This window comes from Grampus griseus (genome assembly GCF_964374135.1).
Source record: "Grampus griseus genome assembly, chromosome: 11".
NCBI lineage: Eukaryota > Metazoa > Chordata > Mammalia > Artiodactyla > Delphinidae > Grampus > Grampus griseus.
Window position 1 is genome coordinate 99,801,970 of NC_139005.1, and position 23,472 is coordinate 99,825,441.

Below are 23,472 nucleotides of genomic sequence, written 5' to 3' on the forward strand. Positions count from 1 at the left end.
CTCTTCACGGCCACCCTTTGCTGCCTGCCGGACCCTTTCTGAGTCTGTATTGGGCCTGCGGCTGCCAGAGCCCAGGAGTCTTTGGAGAGAGGAGAAAATGTGCGTGAGAATTTACACATATGTGTGCGTACACACACACACACGCACACGCACACGCATACGCACACGCATACGCACGTGTATGTGTATATATGCATGCGTATGTGTGTACGTGCACACACACACACACGCACACGCATACGCACGTGTATGTGTATATATGCATGCGTATGTGTGTACGTGGACACACACACACACGCACACGCACGTGTATGTGTATATATGCATGCGTATGTGTGTACGTGGACACACACACACACATGTATGGTTGTAGGGCCTACACACTTCTGAGCTCTCCGTGGTGTCCAAGGCATTTAGAGAAGGGGCTTTCATCTCTCAGCTGTGCTCTAGATGAGCGCGGTAAATGCCAGCCTGCTGCGCCGGCTCCGGCCCACTCCTGTACGGCTGCAGGTGGAGTTCCATCACCTCGGTGGAGGCTGCAGACGCCTGAGCCCAGACCCCATGGAGTGCGGCTGGGAGTGATACTTCCATGGGGCTCGGCTCACTGCTTTTCTTTGTGTCTCTTTCTTCACAACTCATTTGTCCTCCCCGCTGTGTCAGATTTCAGAGCGCCAAGCTCGTTTAAGATGTGAGCCTTCGGGGCTTCCCTGGTGGCGCAGTGCTTGAGAGTCCGCCTGCCGATGCAGGGGACGCGGGTTCGCGCCCCGGTCTGGGAGGATCCCACGTACTGCGGAGCAGCTGGGCCCGTGAGCCATGGCCGCTGAGCCTGCGCGTCCGGAGCCTGTGCTCCGCAACGGGAGAGGCCACCAACAGTGAGAGGCCCGCGTACCGCAAAAAAAAAAAAAAAAAAAAAAGATGTGAGCCTTTTGATTACAAACTTCTTTCTCACAGAGACTCCAGGAATTACCATTAACCGTATGTACTTTTCTTGTTTGTTTTTTCTCACACAGGGTTACCTTCCTGCCAACGTAGACCGAAGACCAGCCACGCTCCAAAGAAAACAGAAAGAATATTTTGCTTTTATTGATCACTATTATGATTCTAGGACGGATGAAGTTCACCAGGACACATACAGACAGGTGGGGATACTTCTTCTTTTTCTTGTCACTTGAGCCACTCGGTGACGTCTGTCTTCTTGGAGGAAATGGTTTATCTGGTAAGTTCCTGATTGGGTCACAGATCTTTATTTTCTAGTAAAGAAATAAACTTGAAAGCAAATAATGGTGAATTCCCGCTGATGCTAGCACCTTGCGCATCTCCAGTTCCTTCTGCAAAAGTGGGAAGGGGGCTCTTAATTGGAGCCACAGAACAGGTAGCCCAGACCCCTCGCCGTGCACTGAGATCCTCCCCGCCGACCCCCGCCCCGCCCTGGGTGGAGGGTGTCTTGTGACTCAGCGAGCGGCCGTCTCACCAGAAGGTCAGGAGCACACATTTGTCTGGGTCGGGTCAGACGTGTGAGTCCCCTGGGCCCCGTGGGCGCTGTCTTCTGCTGCTGTCAGGGACGTGATGTAGGTCGAGGGGAGCCGTGCTGCTCGGCTTGGTTCTGGGGACACACAGTTCAGTCCATGGCAGAGGTGTAGCCAGCTTATAAGTCTGCTGTTTAGTTTAATACAAAATGGGTATAATTATGGCTTCTTGAATAGTCAGTTGATGGTGTGCATGATGGGAAAGATACTTAAAATTGATTTATGGTTCATGGTGTATCCAGAATTTGCTGTTAGAATCCCTCGAAGCCTTTATAATTCTCGTCTTTGTAATTTGTGAGAATTCAGAATGGTTTGTGCTGCAGTTGAACCACCTTTTGGTGGTTAGGAATGGGTAGCACTGCCTCGTATCCTGACATGAACTTCTGATTTCCCTGATGCGTGTCAGTATGGAGTATTTCCTCTTGGAAACCCGACCTCTAGGTGGATGAGAGTTGCCGAATTTTTCCCCCTCAGATGTGGGATACCCACATCTCCTTGTCAGTTTGGTGTAGCGCTGTCAAAAGGTCCAAGACAGGCCTTAGCGCTGATTGCTGACCACAGGTTCTTTAAGTTAAATGGATTGCTGAAAGGCATCTTCCCCACACAGACACGTGGCAGCTCTGCAGGAAGAGTGACTCGTTTGGGGGCGGGGGGAGATGGGGCCGGGGACCCGCTTCCGTCACCTCCCAGGGCGGGGCCTTCTCTGCGTCTGGCCCCTGCGGCCCACACTGGGGCTTGTCCTCTGTCTCCCACCTGGGTGGCTCCCAGGCCACACGGTGCTGCCACCCGTCACTCTGGGAAACTGATTCGTGATACAGATCGCATTTGGATTGGATTAGGGAAATACTAGCTTACCTGGTTTGTTTTTCCACTTCACTGGTTTTAGGGAATGGGTACATTTGGTATTGTGTTGCATGTATTTTTGCTGTGTGTGGTTTTTTTTTTTTAAATTTATTTATTTACTTTTGGCTGCGTTGGGTCTTTGTTGCTGCGCTCGGGCTTTCTCTAGTTGCAGCGAGTGGGGGCTACTCTTCGTTCGGTGTGCGGGCTTCTCGTTGCGGTGGCTTCTGTTGTTGTGGAGCATGGGCTCTAGGCGCGTGGGCTTCAGTAGTTGTGGCACGCAGGCTCAGTAGTTGTGGCTCACGGGCTCTAGAGTGCAGGCTCAGTAGTTGTGGTGCACGGGCTTAGTTGGTCCGCAGCACGTGGGATCTTCCCGGACCAGGGCTCGAACCTGTGTCCCCTGCATTGGCAGGTGGTTTCTTAACTGCTCCGCCACCAGGGAAGTCACTTTGCTGGTTTTTATTCCAAAAAAAGACGCCCAAAGGATGGCACGAGCGTCTATCAGCAAGATTTACCAGGCTGCATTCTATTATGAATTTCTTGAGGGAAAGTTAATTAAAAATGGGTTGCATATATCTTTATTCATTACTGTGACAGGTAATAAAAAGCTCCTGTGTTACTGTGAGTCCCCCACATGTTCCTCCATTACTATAATTGAGCAGTGGAAGCTGTGGCAGTGTCTCCCGTGGGCCTGCTCGCTTTGTGCTGCGCACACACGCCTCTTGGAGGTGGGCCCTGAGCCGTCCTGGCGCGGCCGTTTCAGGCGCTCTGTTTAGCTCAAGGTGGAGCCGGCCTGGGTTTGGGGCTTGGGCACCCTGGTCTCTCCCCGCTGCCCGCTCACGGTGTTTGACCCATGAACTGACCTTAGCCGGCCGTCTGCCCCGAGGGGTGTGGCCTGGCCTTCCCACAGCACTGGGAGGCCGCAGGGGGCCAGGGTCCCCTGTCTGCTTCCCTGTCCTTTTTCTGTCCTCTGTTCATTTGAGTTCTGTGTTTACTCTTTGGGTGAAGATGTCCCATCCACAGCACACAGAGTCGGTCAGAGCTAAAGGTTCATCTGTGTGTCCTCCCCGCTCTGCGGGTTCTGCAGACTGCGTGGCCGCCCGACCGGCTCAGTCCTGTATGGGGGGCGGGGCACACAGAGCCGCTGCTGGTGTGCACCATCCTGTCCCCCAGCGAACGCACGACGGGCAGCTCTTCTGTCATGTGGGCCGTGCTGGCCCTCGGCGTGCCGGGGACAGACGCGTGCCCACGTGACTCTGATGGCATGTGATCAGTGCTCTGAGGGCGACCCTAGGGGACGCCCTGGTCAAAGGCTGAGAAGGTTCAGGGCTCCCGCTAGTGGCCAGCTGCAGCCTTCCGACCCCACCAGCCTGGAATGTTCCCTCCTGTCCTCCCCGTCCAGGCCTCCTTCCCTCAGCTTGCTAGATCCCTCCCCGCGTTGCTCGGTGGGCTTGAGAATGCTTATTTCTTGCCTTCTCTGATGCCTCCTCCTCTCCTCTCTAACTGTCCTTCTCACTCTCCCTGCCGCCTCATTGTCCACGCTCCCTCAGCCCTTCAGTCTGCTGGCCCCTGGCCCAGCTCGTACCCTGAGCAATCTCATCCCCTCCCTTGGTACCACTGATGGGCAGCTGATTTCCAGGTTCTCCCCTGAGGGAAGAGCTCAGGCGGGAACCTGTGAGTGCAAAAACAATTCCCACGTCTCAGAGCCGTGCAGCTGATGGAGCTCTGGGGGCTGTTGGTCCACCTTCCTGTTGGATCTTCCCCAGTAGCCCTTTGAGGGACGTGGCAGGTGTCTAATAGGCGAGGATGCTGAGCCCCAGAGCCTGGTGAGGGACCCAAGGCCACGGTGCTGGCGAGGCAGAGTGAGGAGACTCCCAGGCCCTGTGGATCTCAGAACCCTCGTGGTCACGGGCAAGGACGGGGGATGAACCTGAATCGTAGGCTCCCCACGGCGTTAAGATGTGCACGCCTTCCCTCGGCCTGTTCGGGCCATTTTCCTGGGTTGCGTGGGGATGGTGATGGCGTTGGCCGCTGTGGGGTGCTCGTGTAGGGCGTTGAGGGCCGGCCTGGATGCCAGCTCAAGCCCTGAACGACCGTACTTGGTCGCGTCTTGAACCCGCAGCTGTGCTGCTCCGCGGTGTGGGGGACTTTGTCACGACTCTCATGTCAGGTGGTGGTCAGGCGGCGATCGGCTGATTCCACCAGAGGTTTTTAAATGCGTCCTCTGAAAAGTGCCCTGGGTCCCCCAAGGATTTTGTAAAGTGGAGAAAACTGTGGCCGGGATTCGAAGAAGAAGCCGTCCCAGTTGAACGCTTGTACACTGTTGATGTGCTTGAGTCGCTCCCCGTGTCAGAGGCTGGAAATCAATGTTTGCTAGTTGCTGTGGATCCTGTTACTGCACAGCCGAGGGCCTGCTCTGCTCCTAATCACGCAGCCGCCACTGGGTTGGAAAGCGTGGAACAAGCCTGTCGGGACAGGACCGGGGGCGGGGAGGGGGGCCCAGGCAGACGGAACCTGCCTCTCCTCCACGGGAGAACACGTGACACAGAACTTGTCTTCTCAGAGAGAGCAGAGCGAGACCCGGAGCAAATCCGTTGCCGTTATTAAGCATCACCCTCTAATCATAATGCCTGTCATGCTGTTCAGCATCTTTTAACATACATGTGTCTTTCTCCTCCATCTGCAGATCCACATAGACATCCCTCGAATGAGTCCTGAAGCGTTAATACTTCAACCCAAAGTGACAGAGGTAAGAGCTGGGATCCGGAAGTTCCCTTTCTTGGAGGGAGATGGGTGCCCACCGTCCTAGTGGCTCTCCCCATGGCAGGTGTGGGGATGGCCCCTGGGGACAGAATCGCCAACCGGAATTGCTAACTGTTCTTTAACTATTTTTATTGTGCAGTACTGGTGTGTACAGAAGAACTTAGTTGGAGTTGTGTATGTAGTTTACACTCCCGAGTCCACCACCCAGTTTAGAACCGAGACGCCCACTCGAGTGAGACTGATAGTGTGGAAGCCACCTGCTGTTCTCGCTCGTCTCCAGGCCCCTCCCCAGGAGATGACCTCTCTCCTGACCCGTATCTGTGATTCTTCACGCCTTTAACACATGTCACGTGACACTGGGAAAGCCGTGTTCTGGAGCCGGATCATTCCTCTGTGTAGTCTGATCTCTGCAACTTGGCTTTTTTCATCTACATTATTTTCTTAGATTCGGCTAATCTCTGTGTCTAGTTATTTAAATATTCCACACTTTCTGTTGCCTTTTTTCCTGTTGGTGGACATTTGGGTTGTTTCTGTGGTTTGCTATTGGGAATAGTGTTGCCTGGAAGCTGCACGTGCAGTTATGCAGATGCCCCCTGGCAGGGATTTCTCAAGAGCATTTACGAAGAAGGAAGATTGTTGCAAGGTTGGCTGTCAGCCTGTTGAACTTTCCAGATGACGTCAGGACGCTCCCCAGTGGGTTGTCCTGATTCAGCTCTCTCCCCTGTAGAGGACCAGCCGTCCTGGTGCTCACACCCCTGCCAGGTCTGGGTGTTGCCAGGCTTCTCAAGTTCTGTCTCTGGTGGGCATCCTTCACTTTCCTTTCTCTGATCACACGTGGAGTAAGCATCTCTTCGTGTATTTATGTGCTTCTGTGTCCCCCTTCAGGGAAATGCTTGTTCCCACCTTTGCCTGATTTCTTGTGTGGTTGATCTACTTGTTTGTTGGTTGTTGATCTTTATATATTAGGGATTCTAATTCTTTGCAGTTTGTATATGGCAGATTCCTCCTCCTACTCTGTGGCTTGTTTCTGACACTTTCTTCTTGATGGCTGTCGTGATCGGAAGTTCTCAGTTTTCGTGGCATTGAACTTACCCATCTCTTCTATTAGGGTTAGCTTCCTGAGGAGATCTTTTCCTACCCAGACATCCTCAAGCCATTCTCCCTCCCTTATTTTCACCTCAAAGTTATAAAGTGTTAGCATTCACACCTGTTTTAATTCATCTGTATCTGATGGCTGTGTGTGCTGTGAGGTGGGAATCCAGCTTAACGTTCTCCCGTGGTGGCCGGTCCAGCTTATCTCCCCACGTTTGCAGTGTCCCTCTGTTCATGCCATTTTCACATTCGCGGAGATCTGGTCTCTGTCTTGTCCCAATATTCGAGTTACCTTCATTCATTCAGCTTCACCCTAAGTCTCAGTATTTGGTAGGAGGTGTTCACACCCCCTCTTCCTCTTCAGAAGTGATCAGGTCATCTTAAGGCTTTGCTCTTCCACGTAAGTTCCAGAGTCAGGGGGCCAAGTTTTTCTCTCTCTATCTTTTTAAAAAATATTTATTTATTTTCCTTATTCCTTTTTGGCTGTGTTGGGTCTTAGCTGTGGCGTACAGAATCTTTTTGTCATGGCGTGTGGTCTGCTCAGGCTTCTCTCTAGTTGCGGCGCTCGGGCTTCTCTCTAGTTGCGGCGCTCGGGCTTCTCTCTAATTGTGGCGTGCGGGTCTTCTCTCTCTAGTTGTGGTGCACAGGCTCCAAAGCGTGTGGGCTCTGTAGTTTGCGGCACGTGGGCTCTCTCGTTGAGGCACGCGAGCTCAGTAGTTCTGGAGTGTAGGCTTTGTTGCCCCGCGCCATGTGGGATCTTAGTTCCCTGACCAAGGATCGAACCCGCATCGCCTGCATTGGAAGGCGGATTCTTTACCACTGGGCCACCAGGGAAGTCCATCTCTCTCTCTCTCTTTTTTTTTTTTAATTGAAGTATGGTTGATGTACAATATTATATGTCACAGGTGTACAATGTAGTGATTCATAATTTTTACTCCATTATAGTTATAAAATACTGGCTATATTCCCTGTGTTGTACAATATGCCCTCGTAGCTTATTTTATACCTAATAGTTTGTACCTCTTAAACCCCTCCCGTGTAGTCCCTCTCCCCACTGGTAACCATTAGTTTGTTCTCTATATCCGTGAGTCAGCTTCTTTTTTTATTATATTTACTAGTTTGTTGTATTTTTTAGATTCCATTCTTATTGGTTTTTAACGTGTGTTTGACTTGAGATTGGAATTGCACAGAATCTATAGGTCAATTTGGGAGAATTGACATCTCTATGAAATCTAGTGTTCATTTTCATGAACATGCTAATTCCCCATTTTTTAGGCCATTCAATGCCTAAAAAATGGCATTCATTTAATGCCTTTCAATGAAGTTTTAGAAGTTGTTCCGTAATAGGTCCTGTGTACATTTTATTAGATTTATTCTTAGTTGTCATATTTTTTGTTGCTATTATAAATGGCATCTCTTTAAAATTGAATTTTCTCATTGTTTTAAGTGTTTGTTTTGCATCTTGATTGCTCCAGTAAATGCACTTTTAAACTTTGATATCTCTTGTCTGTGCAGTAAGTTTGTTAAAAAGAAATTCAGGATTATTAAAGCCAAAGTGCTTTCGATTACAGAACACAAAAGGAGAAAATTAGTTTTCCACAGAAGTAGTCACTTTGAGGTGCTTGACGGGCGTCTGCCGCCCCTCGGTGGGGAGGTCGTCGGCGGTGCATCGGCTGCCCCCTGTGCTTGGCTTTCTCTTCGTGGTCCAGGTTGGGGCTCTAGCTCCCTCCCTCACGCTTGCATTCCAGCAGTAGGAATGCGAAGACACAAGACACAAGACACGAGGGAGAAGAGCAGCCCCTCCCATAACATAGGTTCTGAGAGAAGCTGCTTGTAGTGCTTTGGCTCGTATCCTATGTGCTTGTCCTTGGCTGTATAGGACCAGGAAACGTCACTCTGATTTCACTTGGTCTTGTGTCTCTATAAAGTCTGGGCTTCTCATGACTCGGGAAGAAGGGTTTCTGCCATGAGCGTTTCCCCCAGTCTGTCTGCGCTTTGGTTTATTCGTCCAACAGGTGATGCCCGCTTCTGCTCTGGATGTCTTTTCCCCCCTCCCTTCCCCTTCCCCTCCTCCCTCCCCACTGTCCTCCTTTTCTCCTGTCAGCATTATTGACGGCTAATTGACACACAGGAGAATTCACCTGTGTTAAGCATACAGTTAGATTAGTCTTGACACCTGTGTGTAGGAATGTACCAGCCGCTGGAATCATGGTGTGGACACTTCCATCGCCCTGAGAAGTCCCCTCGTGTCTCTTTGCTGTCAGTCTCCCGTCCCCTCCCCCTGCCCCTGGCAATTGCTGATCTGCTTTCTATCCCTAGACTTTTGCTTTTAAAGCATTTCACAGAAAGGGAATCATACAGCTTACAGACTTAGCGAGTGGCTCCCCTGACCTGGACAGGGCGTGGACGTTCAGCCCTGCTGTTCACGGCACCGCCGAGCAGGGCCGTCTTCCGGGTATGTGTTTGCCCAGTCACCAGTTGGTGGGTACTGGGGTCCTTGCCAATTCTGGGCCATTACAAAGTACATTTGCTCTAAACCTTCACGTATAAATCTAGGGAAGGCATCTGTGTTTTCCCCTCTCTGGTAAGTGCCTAGGTGTGGAGTTGCTGGGCCGTATGGTATGTTTATACACTTTCTAAGAAACCTCCGAGCCCCTTTCCGGGGTGGCCATGCCGGGCCGCCATGCTTGGGGCGCCTGGTCGCTCCACATCCTTTTGTCGGTTCTTGGGACTTGCCAGCCTTTAATTTTAGCTGTTTTAAAAGCAGGTGTGTCGCGGGCTGTTACGGGGTCACAATTCGCATTTGCCTGCTGACTGGATGTCGAGCAGCCTTTCATAGGATGATTTGTCACGCTCAGAGCTTCTTTGCTGAAGCGTCTCTTCCATTTTTCGCTCACTTAATTGCTTGAAAAACCTTTAGCCCGCCTGTCCCCTGGCCTCCCTTGGACCTTCTGAGTCAGACTCCTGGGGTGGAGCCTGGAAATCCCCACCTGAAGGGAGGCCACCGAGGGAGGGAGGGTCTTTGCGGAGGTAGGACCTCCTGGGGTAACCGCTAGAGGCTGCGCCACCTGACCTCCCCAGGGACCTGGGACCTGGGGCCCAGCTGCTCCTGGGTTGGGGCTGCTCCCCGCCTGTGCTCTGCTCTTCTGTCTCCGCTGCATCTGAGCAGACCTTCTGTCTGTCTCGTTTTCAGTCCTCACGCAGGTGCCTCAAGCGGCGCACGGCACAGAGCAGCTGTGAACAGGTACTTGTTTCGTGAACAGCTGTCTGAATTCCGCCTTCTCTCACCTGTGACCTCAGGTGTCTGGTTCGGAGACGCTGTTCCCCACGACCCTGGCTGTTGTCCCAGCCCCTCTCCCCGGCTTTCACGCACGCTCTGGCTGTCTCACGGTGCTTGTCGTCCAGTAGGATTTGTCTTCTTGTTGGTGAGGTCTCACCCCCACTGTGCGTCAGCTCCCTGGGAGCAGGGCCGTGGCTTGGTGCCTGGAGCGTTGCCTGGAGCCTCATGGGACTCAGGAGGTTTTGTTGAAACCAGTAATTAATCTTTTTATCCAGCGCTGTTATTTGAAAGTAAAATTCGTAACTTTTTTGCCACTTGCTCTTTTTATCCTCTGTCCGCCGTTGAATAAACTCAGCCTATTACTTGGGAGAACACGGACTGGGACCCGAGGCCCTCTGGCCCTGTGATTGGTGCAGGGAGCTCATGGGAAGAAGCTCTTTCAGATTTCGCAGCTGGGCCTTTTCACTTGATAAGTTCATCATCTGTGGGGTCACTTCTCCGTAATTGTTATATTATCTACCCTCTGGTTATCTGCTTCTTAGGGCTGTTTCACAAATTAGGGAAAGTAGATGCTTTTTCCAATTAGCCGTGGAGAAGTGATGTCTCATTACATTTAAACAGACACAGAGGATAATGAAACACGCAGGCCTTTTAGACACATTATGTACCGTTCTTCCAGTTGGTGTGATGAGTTTTCCGTGGCCCTGAAGGATGGTCATTTTCCAGGAGGCAGGTGCCAGTGGAGCACAGACGTGTTCATGCTGGACTCCTTCCCCGACTGTGAACTTTCTGTAGACAGACTTCCCGACCAGAGCCTTTGCGTGGAGAAGCGTGGGCCCCGCGGTGGACGGGAAGAAAAGCCCGCTTCCGAGGAGCAGGCGTTGGCTCTGTCCACGAGGATCCGGGCCAACCTGAAGAAGGTTTTGGCATTTGCACGTGCCGTTCCTCTGCCTGGGGGCCCCTCCCCAGCCTACTCTGCTCGGCAGCCCCCCGAGCTTGCCAGCACCCCCTCTCCTGCCCTGGCTGGCCCACCGCGCCCACGTGCTTCCCGCGTGTTGTCCCGTGTCTCTGTCCCCTGAGACTCAACCAGCCTCCACGCTGGTTTTGGCCCCCTCTGGTGCCTAACGGACATTGGTGGGCTTGGGTGGGTGAGTCAGCTGTCTTGCTGGGATTCCGGCCGTGGCTGTCTCTTCTCACGCTGCAAGCGGCCCAGGGCACGGCCTGGGTCTTTCTTCTCCTGGGGCCTGGCATGTAGCATGGTAAGCGCTTGCCAGATGTTGGCGGGACGCATGCGTTAAACACGCACTCCTCTGGTGTGAGCGTTCTGTACCGCGGGGCCCTGAGCCTGGGGCGCTGCCGGGGCTCAGTGCTCCGCGAGTCCGCGTCTTCTTTCTCCTCTCTTCGTTCGGTCTCATAATTCATCTTTTTTTTTTTTTTTCTTCAGAGGTGGGGATGCATTTGTGAGAGCCTGAGAGATACATATTTGTTATAGAATCAGTCCATTAAACTCTTCTGGTATATATTTTGGGAATCTAATCCATAGAGCTTTCCTTTTTTTGTCCTTTTGGTTTTATGGTAAAATAGAGCAGAAAGATTTCTATAATATATATGTCCAATTTAAAGAAAAAATTAAAAATTAGCTTCCATATACCCACTGTCAGGCTGAAGAAATAGAACCAGACTGGCGTCATTGAGGTCCCTTCTCTGTCCCTCTGCAGCTGTGTCCCTGTCCTCCAACAAGTAACTGTTCTCTTGAATTTTGGTTAATTATTTTCTTGCTTTTCTGTATGGTTTTATGACACGAGTTTATGTGTGTGTGTGTGTGTGTGTGTGTGTGTGTGTGTGTGTTTCGCCTGTTTTTAATCTTTGTTTTTAGTGGACTTGTGCTGTCTGTACTCATTTGCTATCACTCTTTATATTACAGGGTTAAGGTTCTGAGCTCCATCCACCGATGCTTGTCGTGTAGTTCATTTTCACTGCTGTGTAGTATTCCCTCGTGTGTTCCTGGTTTATTGACCAGTCCAGTGTTGATAAGCATCTGGGTTATGTTCGTTCTTGTGCTTTTTCTCAGAATGTTGCCGTGAGCATTCCGAGTCCCTGTGCACAGGTCTGAGGGTTTCTCTGGGGGGTGTACCAGGGAGTGGCCCCAGGGGCCGGTGGTGAGTGCCCAGTGCTGCCCCCTCCCCTGCACTGGGAGCTGTGAAACCGAAAGGCTCCCTGACTGCCTGGGTCTCAGGGTGCTGTTCACTTCCGATCCCTTCACTGCTGATCACGTTAAGTATTTTTTCTTAGGTTTCTTAGGCCATTTGATTTCCTCTCTTGGGAAATGCTTCTGCCCCTCTTTCTACTGCATCTTTTTGTTTGTTAGTTTATCCTCCTGATTGTAGAAGTTCCTGATATAATCTGGATACTAATTCTTTTTTGGAAACATATGGATACATATATCTTCTTTTAGTTAGTAGGCTGTTTCTTCACTCTCCTTGGTGTGAACAGCAATTCCTAATTTAACAAAGGCAGTTCAGCAGTCTTTTCCTTTATGATCAGGCCTTTTTGCGTACTGAGACATCCTTTCCAACCTCACGATTTCAAAGAAATCTTATATTCTAAGAGTTTTAGAGTTTTGCCTTTTACCTTTAGGACCGTAATCCATTTGGGATTGACTTTGCACGGAGTTTGACACAGCAGCCCCATTTCTTTTAAAATCCCCCACGTGGATAAGTGGTTGTGCCCCTTGCCCTCATGAGCTATCATACAGCAGCTGTGTGTGGGCTCCTTCTGGGCTGGCGTCTCTTCCCCTGGTCTGTCCACCCATCCCTGTGCCGTCTTCATCCTGTCTTGGTTACATGGTCTTGATGTCTGGTAGGACAGGCCACCCAGGCCTGGCTCTTGTTTCTGGGCTACTCATGACCTTTTGCTTTTGAAGGTAAATTTAAAATCGTTGTATTTCATAGAAATCTCAGAAATTACATAGAATCTGTTGAACAGTTGGAGAAAATTAACACTTTGTTTTTGCATTTAGTTATTCTGATCTTTTAAACGACCATACCTCCTTAAATATATTACACAACTTACTAAATTTATTCATAGATACGTTTTAAGCAAATAGCGTTTTTAAAATTTTTAGTGGCATTGTCTAATTTTTTATTGACAGTATATGGAAATGCAGTTGACCTTTGTAAGTTAATTTTGTATCTGGCAAACTTACTAATCTCTTTCATCAATTCTAATATTTTGTGTGTAGATGTATTTGAGTTTTGAAAGAAGTTAATCATATTACTTATGAATAATGATAGTTTGGTTTTTTTCTTTCTGTTCTGTATATACATGCTTGGCTTTTTCTTTTCCTGCTGGCCAAGACTTCCACTGCAGTATTGAATGTTAGTAGTGAAAGCAGGCATCCCGGTGTCATTCCGATTCTGAAGAAGTCTTTTAACATTTCTTCTTCGACAGGATGTTTACTGTAGACTTTATAGATACCTTATGTTAAGGATGGTGCCTTGCTTTTCTCATAGTTTGAAAATCCTAAATTCCTGTTGAGATTCATCATGTCCTTTCCCACGTGTCATCGAGAGGAGAATAGGTCTTTGCTCCTTTCTTCTGTTGATATGGTAGATTTTATCAGTGGGCTTCCTAGTATCGAGGTGACTGTACATTCCCGAAATAAATCCAAATTGGTCAGGGTGGATTTTTTTTACTGCCTCGTGGGATTAAGTGTCATAACATCTCATGTGCCGAACCGCCAGGAGGGGAAGCCTGGCCTCTCTTTAAATGGAAAAATGCCCTCTGACCAGTGTCTGATTCCTCAGTTGTGCTTTGATACGTTGTCCCATCAGCTGTGCCGAATATTTGGTCTGGTGACGTGTGTGACACTGTGATGTTTTGTTCGAAGGTGTTGTTTCTTTTCTGTACTTCAGTTTTGAGTGTGATGAGACGTCTGTGCTTTGCTAACCTATGCAGACAACTGGCTTGAGCGCAAGATGTGGGACGTAAATCCCCACGTTTGAAGGAGGTGAAGGTGGCGTAATCACAGCCAAGTGTGGCGTTGTTGCTTGTTCCGAGAGCGCTGCGTTATTCATTGTGTTGTAAACCTATATTCAGTGTATGCTTTATGTGGTATCTGGGTGCCTGTTAATCTACATTTTACATTTGTTATAGACTGTTATTCTTGTTTCATTCATCAGATGTTATAATTCGTACGGGGGAAGTTTCCCTCAATCCTGCTGCAAGCACTTGTGTTGTATGTATCTCTTCTTTCTGAGCCCACACGGCTCCTGGATCTCGGGAGATATAAATCCCACAGATCTTCTCAACAGAGCTGTATGTTTTGCAGCTCCTCTCGTAGAAATTAACTCCACGGTGCTCTATACGCTGTGAAGTCGTGTTGCCGATGCATATGGTAGAATTATGATGTTTTCACATTTCTGGAATCAGATTTTTTCCCTAAGTAATCATGAGCACAGCGACATTTTCAATTTCAGTTTCAATATATTTCATTTCTTAGAATGCAAAACATCTCAGCTCCCCGAGTGCCCTGAGTTACTGGCATCCTGGTCCTGCCTTGGGGGCATGTGGAGGGCCTGTGATAAGGTTTACACAGTGAGGACAGAAAGAGCTGCCAGGAGGGGGCCTCCTGAGCCCCTCCCCAGAGCCCTCTGTGGGAGAACGCTGGAGTTTTTTAGGAAGAACCTGGCATGACGCGCAGGTTTCTGAAGTTGGGCAAGCAAACTGGAGATGCCTGTCGCATTTTCATTTTTTTTTAGCCCTGATGGTAATAGTAGCAAGTATTTTAATTATTGTCGTTGAGTATAAATTGCTCTGTTGTAGAAAAGATACTTCAGGAAGAGTTTAAAGTTTGAATGACTTTTAATGAATTCTTCCTCTCTAATAAAGACAAGAGCGTTAGGAATGACAACAGAACTTTAAGAACGAATAATAACCAGTGCGTATCCATCGCTAGAGCCGTCTTGGATCGTTCTGTGTTTTCATTAAACACATCCACACACGGAGGGCATCCTTTCTTTATCGGCAGATAATACCGCTACTTAAACCCACAGCACATTCATTTAAATGGGAGTTAATGTGCTGTGACAGGTCTGACCCCCTCTCCGTGTCTGTTATTTCTTGAACTCCCCGGCGTCTGCTAATAATAGTCTTGTGCAAGTGAATGCATTGTTTTCACCTTTCCTGTGACAGCTGTTAATGAAATACCTGGATTTTGGACATACTGAGTCGTGGGGACCGTGGCCCCTGAAGAAGCGCCAGTGGCCAACTGCTGGGCACGTGGTGGCTGCGGTGGGCCCCGTCCTCGGCAGCATGCGGCGGAGGCCCTGGGGCACAGAGTCCGTTTGTGTGGTGCCAACCCTGCTCCCGCTGTGCGTGGCCTTGGGGAGGATGACCTGGAGGCAGGGCCGTCTGTGGGGACACGAGTTTGGAGGGGACACCGAGCTGCTGAGGCCAGCCGGGTCACGGTCTGGGAAGCCTCTCCTTCCTGACCTGGGCCTTCGGGCGCCTTGCGGCCAGGAGGCCCGCATCCCCGGCTGGCCGGCACCCCTCCCTGGTGCACCTGTGGCCCAGCTGCCTCTGCCGCCGCCTTTCCCCTGGGCCCGGGGTGCTGGGCTGACTGCACGGTGAAGCCCCGTGGCCCTGGCTAGAGGGGGCTCGTCCTTGCAGGGGGGCTGCAGGGAGGGTGCAGACTGGGCTTCTGCCGCGTGGCCCGCTCAGCCTGTGCCATCCCAGGGTCCCCCTCCGTCTGGAGTCCTGGCCCGGGGCTGCTGGCTTTTGACTCCTGATGTCAATGACCCATCACCTCTTCCCACTTTGTCTTGGGGGACTCAGAGCGGCTCTGGCCTCTGGGCTGGCCTCTGAGCCGGGCCTGAAGTTGCTCTGAGGATCTGGGCATGTCGGGGCCCTTGGAGACGGGGGTCCCGGCAGTGGGCTGGAGCCGGCTGTCCCCACGTCGGCCCTCCTGGGGCTGTGCCCGCTTGGTGAGGTGGCCTGGGTGGGGAAGGAGGAGTGGGTGTCCTTTGTGAGGTTCCTCTCTGTCGTTGTAGCTGAGACTCGGTATCAGAGGCCCTGGAGAATCGGATGGGACCCGGGGAAGGGGGCGGGGCAGGAGGAGAGAGTGTGCTCCCCGCTGGCCTCCGCAGACACACCGGGGAACCCTGTGTGTAACTCGTACCCCTTAAAGCATGTTACAGTTTGGGGAAAGCGGTGCACAATCAGTGGCTTATGTTTTGTTTTGTTTCGTTTTGTTTTTTAACCAGTCTGAGAGCAAAAGCTTAGAAATGGCTCGATGCGCTCATTCTTTGCAAAATAACCGTGCCATTGTTTGATGCAGGTGTAGAAGTCCCTCAGCACGGGCCGCTCTGCGCTGGGGCCGGGATTGCTGTTGCTCCGTCAGGGTCTCCGTGTCTGATCTGGGGAGAGCTCATTATGACGGCGGCGAGGGCAGGGCACAGTGACCTCAGGGGAGCCCTCCCTTCACGCTGCTGCCCGAGTGCTCGCACGGTCGGAGCGCCTTCCCGGGCTGCGTGGCGGCCTTGCTGGGAAACGAGCCGAGGGGCTTCCAGAGGGAAGCAATGGGGACCCCGGGGCCCGTGGGCCTGTGTCGGATTAATGGGTGGGGGAGTTTTTCAGTGACGCTAAGTGACTTCGGCTGGAATCAGTGCTACTTTTTGTGATTTCAAAGCAAAAGCAAAGCATGCTCCTATGAAGTGATTTAAGACAAAAGATACAGAATAAATCAGTCAGTGAAAAGGAAACAACAAAGAAGAAGAAACGCTGCACCCTTGCAGCTCGGCTGTGGTTTCGATGGCAGGCGGCGGCCTCCTAATCGGCATCACAGCCTGGTCTGTCGTGACTGCCTCTCTGCCCACAGCCTTTAATGAGTAAGTTAACTGTGCCGCCGATGGGTTTAGGTCTGTCCCGGGCGTCCTGCAGCAGCCCTGTCTCCCGGGGCCACCGAGTCCAGTGTCCCGCTCCCGTCCCACTGGCACCCGGGGAGAGGGTCCGGGAGCAGGGATGGGAGCGGACAGAGCCTGGAGGCTGAGCCAGCCGGACAGCTCAGGGCGGGCACGCAAGGGGCAGACGTCGGAACACGTGGTCTTGGCACATGGGTCCCGGAGGCTGGAGCTGAGGGGGCCCGGGGCACGGCCAGGGGCACGAGGGCGCCTCGCTGCCTTGCGGATCCTGCAGCCCCTGCCCCAGCCAGCGCCCTCCCTTCAGCCCCCCTCAGCTGTGGGCAGGTCGGGACTCGGGGTTCCCCCCCATCCTTTTGGGTTCATGTTTTCCCAGTGTCACCAGGCATCCTCTCTGTATGGAGATCTCTTCTACATTATTACAGTCAGTGGAGTTTTTTCCTTGGAAGTCTAGACGGGGCTCATCTCTGTCAGCTTCTGCCTGCCCCTCAGCCAGATGCTGCTTCCTGTTTGGGGCTGGGGTGGCTGGTCGCAGAGCAGGGCTGGAGGGGACGCCGGGGCCAGGGGACTCGCCCGCGAGGGCAGGTGCGGGGCCTGGGACGGGTGGTTGGCTTGTCTGGGGTGGAGCCTGCCTCGGCCTCCTGGTGTCCTCAGCACGGCAGGACTGTTACCATTGGTCCTTGTGATCTGTGAAAACCTCAGGTTGAATTTTTCTTATTAATTACTTCATAAGAGGAGGATGACAGTGGACCCATGATTCCTAAAATATTTGAAATTACATAGATCATTGATCCTGTCTAGAGAATTGTTCATGTTATGCGTGGGGCGTATTAAATTTGGATGTACATACTTGCTTTGTGAAAGGGGTAGAAGGGATGGAGATGGGTGATTTGGGGGGAGAGGAAGCTGCTCCTTGAAACTGACAAAGATAAGCTCTTGGAAGAGAGAGGCTGAAGGAGGTTTAAGCAAGTGGTTTACCTTTTCTTCCCCCTCTCCCGCCCAGAGACGCATAAAGCACGGGAGTTGTTCTTACTTTCTAAATTAATAGCTACTGTTACAGGGAAATAACGTGCAAGAAGGCGAGAGGCTCTAGGTGCAGCCTCCTGGCTCTGATTACGTGAGGAAGTAGGAGCGCTTGCCCAGAGCAGATGGCAGGTGAAGGGCACGCAAGCGTCAGAGCCGCCGGGGGTGTTATTTATTGGCATCGAAGCTGTGAGGGCTCCAGGTCTCGGCAGCGGCCGGGTGCCTGTGTGGCATTGGGGCACATGGGCACGGAGACGGCTCGCAGGTGGCATGGTCCCCGAGGAGGGCGCGTGGACCCGGTGCTGGCGGACAGTCGCGAGTGCTTTGCCCGGCCTCCTGCGGTAGATTCTGTTCACTCTCGGTCCTTGACTTGTGGCCTGGAAGCAGGGAGACCTGTGTGTGGATAAACAGAAGACGACCCTTCCTGGGGGGCGGGGCTTCCGTGGAAATGGGCGGGGCTTCTGTGGAAATGGGCGGGGAAGAGGATCTGCCGCCTCAATGGGGCGTAAAGGATGCTGTCTTCTGTGAGAAGGGTTTGAGCTAAGATCTTATACTGAAAATCATGGTGGCCATGGGAAGTTTGGGAGAAGGGCATTCCAGGCAGAAGGAACAAGTAAGTGCAAAGGCCCCGAGGTAGAGACAGAAGTGGGCGCAGTGTGAGGGGACCCGGTGGAGGCCACGAGGGGTGTTGGAGTCACGGCTAGGGGTCTGCTTTTTCCCTCAGAGTCAGGGAAGCCCCGGGGCTGGACGTGTGACCTGATGTGTTCGCATCTCAGCAGCCCCTGCGCCGCTCCATGGGATGGTGAGTACAGGTGTCATCAGGGTGATCAGCCAGGAGACCGGGGGCCGCTGGGCCTGCCGCGGGGGCCTAGGTGAGGGATGGAGGTGCCTGGGGGGCATGGTGCTGCCCATGCGATCTAGGCCTGACCTCAGGGCCTCATGGCCCCAAAGCCACGTCTCTGTGGTGGCAGAGCTGGGATTTGCACCTGGTTTGCAGACCTCCAGGGACGTGCTCTTCTCGCCGCTGCAGCCTGCCTGCCGCCTTAGAAGCCGCTTTCGTTTTATGCTTGAGGCACCCGGCCCTTTATTTACACATTACTGGGGTTAAAGTTGTAAAAATATAACTTCCAGGTTATCCAGGGAGATCAAGTAGAGTTAAATCTAAGGGATTTGAACTGACAGCTTGCCTTAGCTAGTAGGAGCTCTGAATTCTACATTTTTCCTCAAAATAATACAGTGCACCCTTTCCAAGCGCCTTAACATCAAGGCTGGCGCCAGCTGCCAGAGGCCTAGATGGCTGGTTTCTCTCCTTGTGGACGGCGCCGTGGACGTGCCTGACCTCTGCCTGTTCCCTGAGGGGGATGCTCAGCGCGCCCCCCGCCCATGCCCTGCAGCCTGGCTCCGGGGACTGATGGTTCTGGGGTTCTCTCTTTGGGCTCCTTGTGGAGTGTTTGGGGGAACTAGTTCATCTCAGGACAGCCTGCTCTGGACTCCCCACAGGAGAAGCTGGGCCAGTGGAGGCTTTGCTTTGGGCCTGAGTCAGGAGCCCCGGCCAGCCCAGCCCCCCTGCAGCTGTCTCAGGCCTTTCCCGGCACCAGGAACAGTCCATTCCAGTCGCCTGCACAGGCGCTGAATTGTTCGTACTGGACAAGACTCGAGCGCCCCGGCCATTCCTCCCAGGGTAAAGCCGACCACGTCATCTGTGCCAAATGGCTTCTCTTGGTGCCAGGGCCGCCGAGGGCAAAATGGCATTCATGCTTGTGAGCAGGTTTAGGAGTGTGTGTGTGTGTGTGTGTGTGTCACAAGCCCTCTGAAAGTGTGAGGCTTGTTAACGGACTCCCACGGCTTAAATAACCACTTGCCAGTAAGATGAGATTGCAAAGGAGGAGGGAGGTCTCTGTGCTCCGGGCTCTGACGTGACACACACACACACACACACACACACACACACACACACACACACACACACACACACACACACACACACACACACACACACACACACACACACACACACACACACACACACACACACACACACACCCCTGCTGCATGGACAGCTCCCTGCTGGACCTCAGGCAGGTGCAGATAGAGCTGATGCAGACTTTCCTCACCAGGAGCTCATAGTCTTTTCTGTGTCTTTCTTACTATAAAATTCTAATTTCTTGGTCTTTTCTTCTTTTTCGATTCATGTATGAAAACAACTCTTTTATCCTAAAGCATAGCAGTGGTGGCCCTTTCTAGGCTGTACAAGGCCCCCATTTAGTCAGACCAGCAGGGTGGAATCCTGGCTCTGCTGCTCACAGGCTGTGTGACTTTGGGGAAGTTGCTTAACTCCTCTGTGCCTCAGTTGTCTCCTCTGTATTAGTTATGTCTTGCTTCATAACAGCATTGCCACAAACCTAGCGCCTTAAAACAACACACATTTATTCACATTTGTTGTCTCAAAGTTTCTGCGGCTCAGGAGTCCGGGCAGGTCTTAGCTCAGGATCTCCGCAAGCTGCAGTCAAGGTGCTGTCTGGGCCACAGCCTCATCTGAGGCTCCCCTAGGGAAGGATCTGCCTCTAAACGCCCCTGGCTGCTGGCAGAATCTGGGGGCTTGCAGGCTGCAGAGCTGGGGGTCTCGGGTTCTTGCCGGCTCTCAGCCCCACTCAGTTCCTCGGCACGTGGCCCTTTGCACGTGCAGCTCATAGCTCAGAAGCTGGCTTCGCGGAAGCCAGCAGGGGAGAGTGTCTCCTGGCAGGCTGGGTTATGATATTTGGATGTAATCCTATCCCCTTGGCTGTATTTGGTTGGTTAGAAGCAGGTCACAGGGCCCTGCTCAAACTCCAGGGGCGGGCGTCCCAGGAGGTGTGCAGGTGGACCCCCTGCCTGCCGGTCATCTTTGGCAGACTGTGCAGCATTGGATGGAGGTCTGCCAGGGCCCCAGTGAGCGAGGAGATGCTCAGCTGACCTTCGCTGCCCCTCCTGCCCTCGTGTGGCCAGCCGTCCGGGCCTCCCCTGCCTGTCACTGCTCCTGCCTGTTGCGTGTAGCCCCCGTCCACCCTCCCCTGCTCCTGGCCTGCAGGGCTCCAGGCCCCTACGGAGCTTCCTGACGAGCAGTCCTGGGGTTCTCCTGCCAGCGGAGCCTGGGCTGAGGGTGCCTTACCCTCCCAGCCTGTCCGCACCCAGGCCGCCCCCTGCACGCGCAGCCCTGCCGCCCGTCCCTGGGCTTTCCTCGTGTACACGCGGCCGGGCGGGGCCGTGGCTGCTGCATGTCTGACCTGTGACTGAGAGGTGCTGGGGCCCGAGAGGGGTCCCCCCGCAAGGACCCCGCCTGCTCGTGTCCTCTCGGCTGCCGCCACCCTGGCTTGTGGGGTGCTGCTCCCCGCGTCACCGGGGGTGGTGAGCCTGTGCTGCAGCGTGAGGACTCACCACCTGGTGCTGTCTGTGGGAGACAGCAAATGGCGAACGTCGCTGAATGATTTTGGTCTTTTGATCTTACTTAAATATTCAGTGCTGGCTGGAAAGCTGTTGACTTAAAACGACAAATGTGTATGGATAGAGAGCATGAACGTGTTGCTCACTCAGCAAACATTTACCAGGTGCCCCTGTTACAGGTGCTGGGCCGAGCTGCCGCCTGATGAACGGGTGGTTCCGTTGTGGCTCAGTTGGAAGAACCCCAGTGACGAGTGCTAGGGTGGGGTTTGGGCGGTGGCCTGGGATCTAGGGCCGCTCGTGCCCTGGTTGACCTCCCCCGTCTGGGCGCCAGGCCCCTCGCTGTAAATGCCAGAGCTGGTGGTGACTTGGGGGTGTCTAGACCACAGGCCCGGTGATGTGTAGGAATGTAGGCAGTATTCGGAGGGGTTGACCTTGGGTACAAACATGCTTGGCTTTGCAAGGTCGGCCTGTTTGGAAATGATGTGAGTCATCCTCTGTTGGCACGCTCGCTGGTCCAGCCTGCGCTGGTGGGAGGCCCAGGAGGGTGGCGAGGCCTGGCCCAGTGGCAGGAGCCCGGGGTCGGGGAGCTGGCGGTGGGTGTGTCACTGAAGGGAGGCGGTTCGGCTCAGTAGGGACGCTCTGCCGGGTGGGGGACCCGGGGAGGCTCCCAAGCAGGAGTGCTTGGCTCTCGCAGCAGGCTGGGAGGCACAGGTGGCAGCACAGTCTCCATCGAGGGGCTGGGGCTTAGCTGGAAGCCAGGTAAACAGGGGAGGGACAGGCTCTTTAGGCAGCGAGTCCGGCAGGAGGTGTCAACCTGGTGGGCTCAGCGCAGCTGGAATCTGGGAGCTGGGCGGAGAGGAGGAGAGGACCGTGAGGCAGGGGCCGGACACGGAGGCGCCGTGTGTGTGTGTGTGTGTGTGTGTGTGTGTGTGTGTGTGTGTGTGTGTGTGTGTGTGTGTGTGTGTGTGGTGGAGCCGGCGACGCTCTTTAAGCCATGTGCGCGTGGTGTGTGTGCGTGCGAGTGGCTGAGGGCGCTGTGTTGCGCCTGGCGAGATCCCTCTCCTGAAGGAAGGTGGAGGAGAGGGTGGCGAGAGTGAGTGTTGTAGCGGTCGGGAGAGAGGCGGCCCCCGGGTTGTCGGACGGCTGGCGGGGGCAGGGGTGATGGAAGACGCCGGCCTCCGGATGCTGATTGGTCTCCGGGGGTTTAAGAGGCCGTCTGTCATGTCACTGACGTGTGGAGTCCAAGAAGTAATACACGTGAATGCATAAACAAAACAGACTCACAGACATAGAAAACAAACCTATGGTTACCAAAGGGGAAGGGAGGGGGAGGGATAAATTAGGAGTATGGGATTAGGAGGTACAGACTACTATACGTAAAGCAGACAAGCAACAAGGATTTGCTGTATAGCACAGGCAGCTGTATTCAGTATCTCATAATGAGCTATTCAATATCATGGGAAATAATCTGAAAGAAAATCCATTAAAAAAACCAACCAAGCTCAGAGATGCAGAGAACAGATTGGTGGTTGCCAGAGGTGAGGGTTGGGGTGTGTGTGTGACATGGGTGAACGGCGTCAGAATGAAACAAAAAGTCTTAGGGCTGTAATGTACAGCTCGGAGAGTACAGTTAATGATATTGTATCCCGTCTTCGAAAGTTGCTAAGAAACTAAATCTTAAAAGGCCTCATCACAAGAAAAAGAATGTATAACGTGTGTACGGTGATGGATGTTAACTAGACTTATTGTGGTGGCCATTTCCCAATAGAGTATTTACAGATATTGAACCATGTGTTGTACACCTGACACTAACATACTGTTATATGTCAATGATACCTCAATAAAAAGAAATCACATGTGGGAAATTTAGAGCATCCATCCATCCATTCCCTCCCTCCCTCCCTCCCTCCCATGCACCCTTCCGTCCATCCGTGTGCCCATTCATGCATGCGTCCACCCCCTGCCCATCCACCCCTCTGTCCCTCCATCCCTGTCTCCTTCGCTGATGGGCTGGGTGCTCCTGTGCTGGCTGGCCAAGTCCAGGGCAGCCACATGCCGTGGTTACCCAAGGGGCTTGGAGGAGCAGAGAGCATCCTCTGGAGCCAGCTCGTGGGCTGGGACTGAGCCCAGGGGTTGGTGACGCACTCCATATTGCTTGTGAGTCTATAAAAAATTAAGATAACGAATTTTACAAAAAAATGAAACCCATTGGTATTTTCGTACTAGAGATCGAAAAGTATTGATAGTGTATATTTTAAGAATGTGTACATTTAAAAGTTTCTGATGCGTTCACTTTTTGCTTCACCAGCTGTTCAATTTTCTTTCAGATTTTTGAAAGGATATTGTTTATATGGGCCATACGTCACCCTGCCAGTGGATACGTTCAGGGGATAAATGACCTCGTCACCCCTTTCTTTGTAGTCTTCATCTGCGAATACATAGGTAAGACCATATCATGATGTTTTCTTCTCACAAACATTAAACATGGACTTCAGTGGCCTTACGGTGTTGCTATGCATAATTATACCAGTACTGAAAATTGCTATTAGTTTTACTGTTATTAATGACAACTGATATTAGAGAATAGTAGTTTTCTCATTGATGCCAGCTT

At 52.5% G+C, this 23,472-nt stretch overlaps 1 protein-coding gene across 1 annotated transcript in view; it reads left to right on the plus strand.

The window, feature by feature from the left end:
• The window catches only part of TBC1D22A (TBC1 domain family member 22A), a 314,758-nt gene that overhangs the window by 107,392 nt on the left and 183,894 nt on the right, over positions 1-23,472 (plus strand). The window contains exons 6-8 of the mRNA XM_082666699.1: positions 1,011-1,139; positions 5,053-5,115; positions 23,189-23,303. Of these exons, the coding sequence (XP_082522825.1) occupies positions 1,011-1,139; positions 5,053-5,115; positions 23,189-23,303 (307 nt within the window). The remainder of the gene's footprint in view (positions 1-1,010; positions 1,140-5,052; positions 5,116-23,188; positions 23,304-23,472) is intronic.